Source organism: Artemia sp. Qi Xiang Cuo, chromosome 3 (genome assembly GCF_049724085.1).
Source record: "Artemia sp. Qi Xiang Cuo chromosome 3, ASM4972408v1, whole genome shotgun sequence".
Taxonomy (NCBI): Eukaryota; Metazoa; Arthropoda; class Branchiopoda; order Anostraca; family Artemiidae; genus Artemia; species Artemia sp. Qi Xiang Cuo.
In genome coordinates this window covers 31,137,943-31,146,526 of record NC_142796.1, presented here as the reverse complement: position 1 = coordinate 31,146,526, position 8,584 = coordinate 31,137,943, and the positions used below count along the sequence as shown (strand labels likewise).

The 8,584-nt window shown below is 38.7% G+C and overlaps 1 protein-coding gene across 1 annotated transcript; it reads left to right on the top strand.

The window, feature by feature from the left end:
- The first annotated feature begins 684 nt into the window (after nt 1-684).
- On the top strand, nt 685-2,339 carry LOC148954003 (uncharacterized). Its single transcript, XM_089086076.1, has 2 exons — nt 685-1,619; nt 1,928-2,339. The coding sequence occupies exons 1-2, from the start codon at nt 685-687 to the stop codon at nt 2,337-2,339; spliced, it is 1,347 nt and encodes a 448-aa protein (XP_088942202.1).
- The last annotated feature ends 6,245 nt before the right edge of the window (nt 2,340-8,584 follow it).

Here is an 8,584-nt window from a genome sequence, read left to right as displayed (position 1 = left end):
AAGCACAATAAGCACAAGCAGGCAATATAAGCAAAAGTATACACAAGTAATACATAAGCAAGCACAAGCAAATATAATAGATAATGCTACAGGGAGCAAAAGAGCGTTGGAAGTTCCATGGACTCAACAAGTTATGAAAGCACAGAATCACTGGAATCAACCAATGACGTTTTTCTAAGTGCCGATTTGGACAGTGAAAGCAAAATCATTTCCGAAAATGAAATTCCTGGTATTCACAACAGTGCTACAAAGATAAACAAATCCGAAAAATCATTTTGTGTGCTTTACACAAATTCTGATACTCTTGCCCCAAAACTTGCTGAACTGAAAGCTTTTTGTTTTGATCTTAATGTGGACATTATTTGTGTTTGTGAAATTTGCCCAAACAACTCAGTGCACAAGCTAGAGGAATCTCACATTCAAATCCCTGGATTCAACTTGTGTAGCAATTTGGATAACTCTGAATGTTGCAGAGGAGTAGCAATATACTGCAGAACTGAACTGAAAGCTAAAACTGTGAGTTACCCTCTTATTAATTCCACTAGTAGTTGGGTTGAAAATGTTTGTTTGGACCAAAGTCCATCAGCCCCTGATCAATTTATTTCACATCTATCCATATCTGACCTGGTGTCCAAAATGAGTTCCAATGAGCACTCAACTGTCTTTTTGTTTTGAGATTTTAATATGCCTGATGTTAATTGGGTTGAAGGAATAGGATACCCCCCTGAAAGTAGCCCATCTTGTGTCAAAACAAATTCCCTTTCTGACAACCTACTGATACAGATTGTAGACCAACCAACACGATTCAGGCACCAACAACAACCCTCCTTACTTGACTTATTTATCACAAATGATTCTGAACGAGTTCTCTCTATTTCTTACCATCTTGCTCTTAGAAGCAGTGACCATGTCTGTATCTTGACTGAGATACAGATAAATAATAAGAAGGAGAACATGATAAAGAAATCCTTTATGGACTATGAGCAGATAAGGCAGGACCTATCCAGGATTAAATGGGAGGATATAGTCAATAGTGGGGACATTGAGAAAAGATGGGAAATGTTTAAGGTAACAGTCTTAGATGCTGAAAAGAAAAACACCCAAGAATATTGTTGTCTACTGCCTAAAACACTCCCATACCTACCAAAAGAAGTAAAAAGTGCAATGAAGAAAACGAAAAGAGCTTGGGCCAAGTATGTAAAATGTAAATGTGATGACCACCATGACAGGTTTAAGAAATGTAGAAACAGACTAAGAAATTTAACTCAGAAGGTTATGAGGGACCACAAAGATGCAATTGCAGCTAACTCAAAACAAAACCCAAAGATATTTTGGCAACATGTCTCTGCAGCTAACCCATCTAGACGAGATATCCCAGATCTAATGAGAGAGGATGTTAAAAAAGCTTCAGGTACAAAAGAAAAAGCATACCACCTGAATTCCAGTTTTAGTACTGATTTCTCTGCCCTACCCACGTCCAACATACCACTTTCTCCACCAGAAAAACTAATCCCAGAACCAATGGTCATGGCAATTATTTGTAAAGAAGATGTTAAGAAGAGGCTAAAAAAACTTGAGGCTAACAATGCTGCTGGACCCAATTACCTACACCCAAGACTGTTAAAAAGAAACTGCTGAATACTTTGCCAAACTAATTGCTATGATGTTTGAGATTTCCCTCACTTCCAAATGATTGGAAGCAAGCCAACATCAAGACAATACTCAAGAAAGGGAGAAGGGATCTTGCTAGTAACTATTGGCCTATAAGTCTAACATCAGTTGTATGTAAAGTACTTGAGGGTATCATAAACAATGCACTGGTCTCCCACCTTAAGAAAAAACAATTGCTTAGCAAAAACCAACATGGTTTTTAAAAAGGCCACTCAATTGATACTAATCTAATTGAGTCATATGATTTTGTGACTAGACTCTTGGATACTGGTCAGCCGGTGGATGTCATATTGCTAGACCAAGCCAAAGCCTTTGACAAAGTTCAACACCAACTACTAATTTTGAAATTAAAGGCATATGGAGTGCATGAAGATATAGTAGCTTGGATAGAAGCCTTTCTAACTGGCTGGACTCAGAGGGTGTTGGTGTACAACTGCAATGGCAATGCTGTCTATTCTGAACTGCTACCAGTCACAAGTGGAGTGCCACAGGGCACCATCCTGGGGCCCGCATTATTCAGCATGTACATCAATGACTGTACAACAAACCTGAAGAATCCTTTGATGCTATATGCTGATGACTGCAAGCTCCTAGGATTGGCCTGGAACGACCTAAATATCAACTATGCAAGAAGATCTGGACACACTGTCTACAGTTCAATGCCTTAAAATGTAAAGTTCTACATCTTGGACACAATAATCCAAAACTTGCATATCACATAGGAGACACCCAGCTTGAGGCAGTCAGTGAGGAGAAGGTCCTGGGGGTTATTGTTGACAGTGAGCTGAAGTTTCACTGCCACACACAAGCTCAAGTTGCAAGAGCAAATCATGCCCTTGGCCTCATAAAGCAAACATTTACCACCAGGAAGTCAGGAGTGATTACAAAACTGTACAAAGCCATGGTCCATCCTCACCTGGAATTTGGCATGACCTTAGCCTCTCTGTACTATAGGATGGATGTGAATGTACTTGAGAGTGTCTAAAGAAGATCAACTAAGCTTATCTCTGCATTCCAAGACAAATCTTACAAGGAACATCTCACCTTACTCAAAATCCCTACCTTAGTATACCATAGGAACAGAGGAGACATAATAGCAACTCGTAAGTTGCTAGAAAATGACCTATTAAGTCATGTGTTTTCCCAGTCCTTCTCAACTACCACAAGAGGACACACACCAAGAAGCTGCAGGCCCCCAGTTTCATCAAGCAAGAGCGCCCACAGTTCTTCTCAGTCTGTTCTGTCCTACTCTAGAACAGCCTGTCCTAAGCCACTGTCCAATCTTAAACTCTAGATGCCTTCAGGAAAGGAGTTGATCAAGACTGGGCCAATGCTGAATGGAGGCTGAACTGGGATGTCAAATCAGAACCTTGAAACACCAACAGCAAGATTTCTAAAGGAGGCTCAACACCACCTTATCTTGCTGGACATGCAACTTAAGGTAGTTTTCCTGGTCATGTCCAGCCTGCAAAGTTAACCCTCCCCCCTCTAGTGAGCAAGCTATGATAAATAAGCTAGTGTCAGTTATGGATAATTCCTTGAAATCTTTCAGGAAAGATGTTAAGCAGGAGTTTGCAACTACTAGTCAGTTGACAAAAACTCTTTCCCAACTGAGAACTGACATAAAAAGTGACATTTCTGCCCAAGTTAGCAATATTGCAAACAGGGTACCAATCATATATTGAAAATTCATTACAGTCAATTTGCTCTACTTCAACAGTTCAGAACCTAGTGGTATCTACAGTGTCGTCTAAGTTGTCTCAACTTCTGTCAGCCCAATTATCTGAATATGATGTTTGTCAGATAGCAAATTCAGAGCACCAGCGTTTTGAAAGACGTCTTAATATTGTTGCTCATGGTATCCCCCCCCCCCTCAGACTGATGATGCAGTTTTCCTGTACAATTATCTGTTACGTAATTATGGAGTTGACATTGGTGCCCCCCCCCTGGCCCAAGTAAAAAGGTTTTCTAATAGCAATCAACCATCTGGTAGCCGCCCCTCCTCTTCTCTTCTCTGTTCCATCAATTGAATTTAGAAAGCAAATTATACGGAAATCCTTTGAAACAAAAGGACCAATCATTTTTTATTGAGATAGTCCTAAGGTAAATTGCATAAAGTACAAAGCTCTAGTTGAGAAGCTGAAATGCAGAAAAGCTAAGGGAGAAGCAGATTTGATAATTCGCAATGGTGCCATCATTAAAAAAACTTGCCAGTTGGAGCAATCCCCCCAACTGCTCCAATGTCCCACTAATGTATGTGCCTCCTTTTACCTTTAATAATTGTTTAAATGTTTATGGATTTGCATCACCTAATACTGTCTCTCAATGGTCTAGTAGTGAACACAATAATAATAGTTCCCTTTCTGATGCTGACACTTCTTTTATTTCTTCAACAACAACTTGCTTAACTGATGTTTCTTCTTTGTCATTTCGTAGTGCTGTATCCAACAACCTTGCCAGTCCTTTAGTTCTTGCATCCTCTCAGGGAATGAGATTCCTTAGCTCTATGTTGATAGCCACCCTAATAAGCGTTCTGAACTTTCCTTTCATATAAAATCTGAAGGAGTAGATGTTGCTGCAATTACAGAAGTTTCACCAAAAAAGACCTTGTCAGTTTTAACTCCTGATGAAATTAAAATTGATGATTATCAACTATTTTCTAATCTGAATTCCCCCCTTTGCCACCAAGGAGTGTGCCTTTATATAAGAGATGGACTAAATGTTAGTCTCATTTAATTCTCTGAATTCGGATGGAATTGAGTCTGTGTAGATTAAATTACACAATCAAAGAACTTCAATTGTAGTGGGTGTTGTTTATAGAAGCCCCAGTGCTCCCTGTGCTATGGTCTCTGAGTCTAATTTGGCTGCCATGTTGTCTCACATGATAACCAATTTTGCCAGCTATGATCTTGTCCTTATGGGGGACTTCAATCTTCCTGAAATCAATTGGATCAGATGGATCTGGTTTTTGTAATAGAGATTCTCCTTTTTTGTCTGCCCTCTCTGATAATTCCCTCTGTCAAACAATCTCACAACCAACTTGTTACAGGGAAGGTCAAGTCTCCAACATTCTTGATCTGGTTATACTCAATAACCCCAACCATCTTATTAAGAATGTTATAACCACGCCTGTTGGTAACAGTGACCATGTTGTAATTATTTCAATTATGTCTACCTACCATTCGGCCTTCCTCTAAGCAACAAAAGTATGTAAACTACAAAATAGTCTCTGAAAAACTTGCCAAAGTCAACTGGAAAAAGCTTACTACTGATGATATTAAGGAGAGTTGGTCAAATGTAAAAACAGAAATTCTAAATGTTGAAAAGTCATGCACCAGAATTTTTAGGTAAAACAGGCAAAAAGTTTACCTTTTTTAACTACTAAAATTAGTAAGCTAATCAATAGAAAACACAGAGCATGGAACTGTTATAGAAAAAATAAGACCACAGAAAATTATCTAGTCTTCAAATCCTTTTGTAATCAAACAACAAACCAAATAAAGGTGTTGAAGAGAAGGTTTGATGAAAAACTGGCAGAGGAAGTTAAGGTTACTAAATCTTTCCGGGGTTATGCCACTCTAAAATGTAGCAGCAGACGCACAATCCCAGATATCCTGCTTGATAGGAAATCAGTTGCTGATCCTGAACTTAAAGTTGAAATTTTCAATCAATATTTCTCTTCTGTTTTTTTGTTCAACCCCAGTATTGTATATCCTACACCTCCCTTATATGATGTATCACATAATATGGAACCAATTCTGATTACTGATACTTTGGTTCTAAAGGAACTGACATCCCTCAAGCTGCTTGGTCATGATATTTTCTTTTCTTTGGAATACTCAACCGTCTTTTGAACCTCCTATTGCTTCCAAGCTAATAAGTCGTAAAATAACTTTACTTGGTGTGGTGATTTCTTCTGACCTCTCATGGTGGGAGAATACAAAGACAATTGTAAAAAAAGCTAACAGTGCAATCCAAATGCTAAAAACCCTGAAAAAATCTCAAGTTCCTAAGGACAAGCTGAAACTAATATTTTGCACTTGCATCTGTCCCTTAGTTGAATATGCTTGTCTGGTTTGGCACTTTGCCCTTACGCTGGATGAAACTGATAAAATAGAACAAGTTCAGAAGAGATCACTGCAAATCATTTATGGTGGTTCCCCTCTACCCTACTCCTTTTAGCTCAATGAATTTAAACTTGAATCCCTTTCTTCCCGCTGAGAAAATTTATGCCAAAGATTTGGCTCCTCCCTCCTCAAACATCTGATCTCCCAATCATTCCTTCCCCCAGCTTTTGTCCCTATAAGATCTTGTCCCCCCAGGGAAGTGGCTGAGAAGACTCCAAAACTGACCCCAGTCCACTGTAACACCATGTGCTACAGTAAAAGCTTTGCGCCAAGCTTTGTGAAATGTTTTAATGATCTCTAGTGTTTTTGTTCTTTAGTTTATTTTATCCTGACAAAGTTTTATCAGACAGTTTTATTCTCAATCCCAAGTGTTTTTATCCTGAAAAAGTTTTATCAGACAACTTTATTTTGCTAATTATGACTATAGAGACATCATATTTGGGCTTTGCCCACAAGAGCTGTGTCTTGCTTTCGAATTAAATGAATTTGAAATTTGAAAAAAAAAACTGAATAAATCCGCTGGCCCAGATGGCATTCACCCACATATCCTACATGAATGTTGTACAGTTTTGTGTCAACCTCTTTCCCTGCTGTTCAAATTATCATTAAATCTTTCTAGACTACCTCAGGACTGGAAAAATACACATCATTCCTATTTTTAAAAAAAGGTAGAAAGGATCTTGCTGAAAATTATCAACCCATCAGCATGACGTCAGCAGTTATTAAGGTTCTTGAAAGAATAATCAATTCTGCAGTTGTTAATCACCTTGAAGCAAATAATGTTTTACACAGTTCACGACATGGCTTTCGTTCTGAAAGATCTGTTGACACCAATCTCCTTGAATCATATGATCACATCACCAAGTTGCTTGATATTGGGGTTCCTGCTGACATGATTCTGCTTGACTTTTCTAAAGCTTTTGACAAAGTGTGTCACAATCAACTTGCAATGAAATTCCGCGCAGTTAAGCTCAAAGAGAAACCCCTGCACTGGATCCTTGATTTTCTTTATTTGTGAAAAAAATGTGTTCAGTTGTTTGATGACTCTGGAGATTGTATTCTTTCTTCCTCAATGTTTGGTCTGAGTGGAGTTCCTCAGGGAAGTGTCTTGGGTCCTACATTATTTAATATATTCATCAATGATGATTTTAGATAGAGATTTTACAATGATTTAGCTCTTAAAGAGTGAATTAGCTGGTTAACTACTGAATTTGTTACTCTAATGGCAAAACAAAACTGTATAATTTTTTTCAAAAACATTGCATGTAGTTGATATTCAGTCATTGAAAATAACACCTAACACTTGGAAAAAACATTTAAATGAAACATTACATTTAGGGGAGAGTGGTCCGTACTGAGCTGGATTTTGGAAAAATGGATTTTCTTGCTACCTGTTGGGTGTTTTGTTACTTCTCTTGCATCATAACATAGCACATAACAAGTAGTTTTTTTTTTTATTTTTGCATATTATATTACTGGCTCCATCTAGGGAAAAATCTCAGTGTATCACTATTTACCAACTGGCCCAGTATGGACTGGGTTGGAGCATAGTGAGCCATCCTATGGTACATACTGGGCCGCTTGAAGACTTTCACATAAAAAATCATTTGTTTGTTGTGTTAAATTGGTACAAAGGTAAACAAAACTTCTAAAAAATGAAACAGATGACAGTCATTTGTTTATAATGTTGAAGTGCTAGAAAAGTAAGAAAACTAAAATGTTATGCTATAAAAAAAAAGTGTTTGGCAAGAAGTGAAAACTACAAATGTTTACCAATTCCCAAAAGTAAAGAAAGAAGATGCCCTTGAAGCTGTCCCTTTTGCTGGGATTGGGTTTGAAATCTTCTTCAGAATATCTTCACGGGGATACACAATGGCGTTTTCTTTGTTGAGCCACTTCCACCTATTCACTCCCGCCATGCTCAGCACACTAACTTGGGCAGAGTCTTTGTTCTTTACCTGTACCACTCCAGGGAAGTATTTGCCTTCATAAAAATTTTCACAAAATTGCCAATTATAATTGGGTCAAACAGTCCATTATCTGGACATACCTTGTCTTCTTCCTCCTGTCCAATGTGAAGCAATGAATCATCACTGTCATCATGGAGTGAAAGGCTTCCATCACTGTCCTTGTTGAACTGTAAAACCTGCTTTGCTGCTTTCTTTTCCACTCCCCTTGGCTTTGGCTTTGCAGCTTTCCCCTTTCTGCTGGCTCTTGCTACTTCCTCTAATTTGATTTGTTACTTTACAGGTATATCAGTCAAGATTTTGGACGAGCCTTGCTTCCTACCTCAGAGAGACTGCTTCCTAGGAGCAGCTTTAGCAAAAGGCCTCACCTGTTCTGGACTGAAGGTGATGGAAGATGAGGGTATGTGCATCTGTCTTACATTGTTGGTCATGCTTGCTCTTTGAAGTTGAGGGATGGTACTCACACCTGTGCTGTTAGCCTGTGAGTGAGAGTCCACAGCTTCTGTGTCATGATTTGTGGTACTGCTTAATCTGTTCTCCTCACTTTTGGGTCTGTCTGTGACATATGAGCACAGGAAATCTTATTCTGTAAATACGCCTGGGCTGTAAGGCCAAATGCCTGATCTAGTAAACCCACTCTGGATGTTGGAAGGGGTAAATGCGAGTGGAAAGGCTGAACCAACTAGTCAAGCAATATTGTAGATCAAGCTGGTTTTCCCTGATTGTTCAACATCCAATTATCCATTGCCCTGTTATACTGGGCCTCGAATGAGAAATAGACACTGACATCAAGGGGTGTGGCTGCAGTGTGGGGGAATA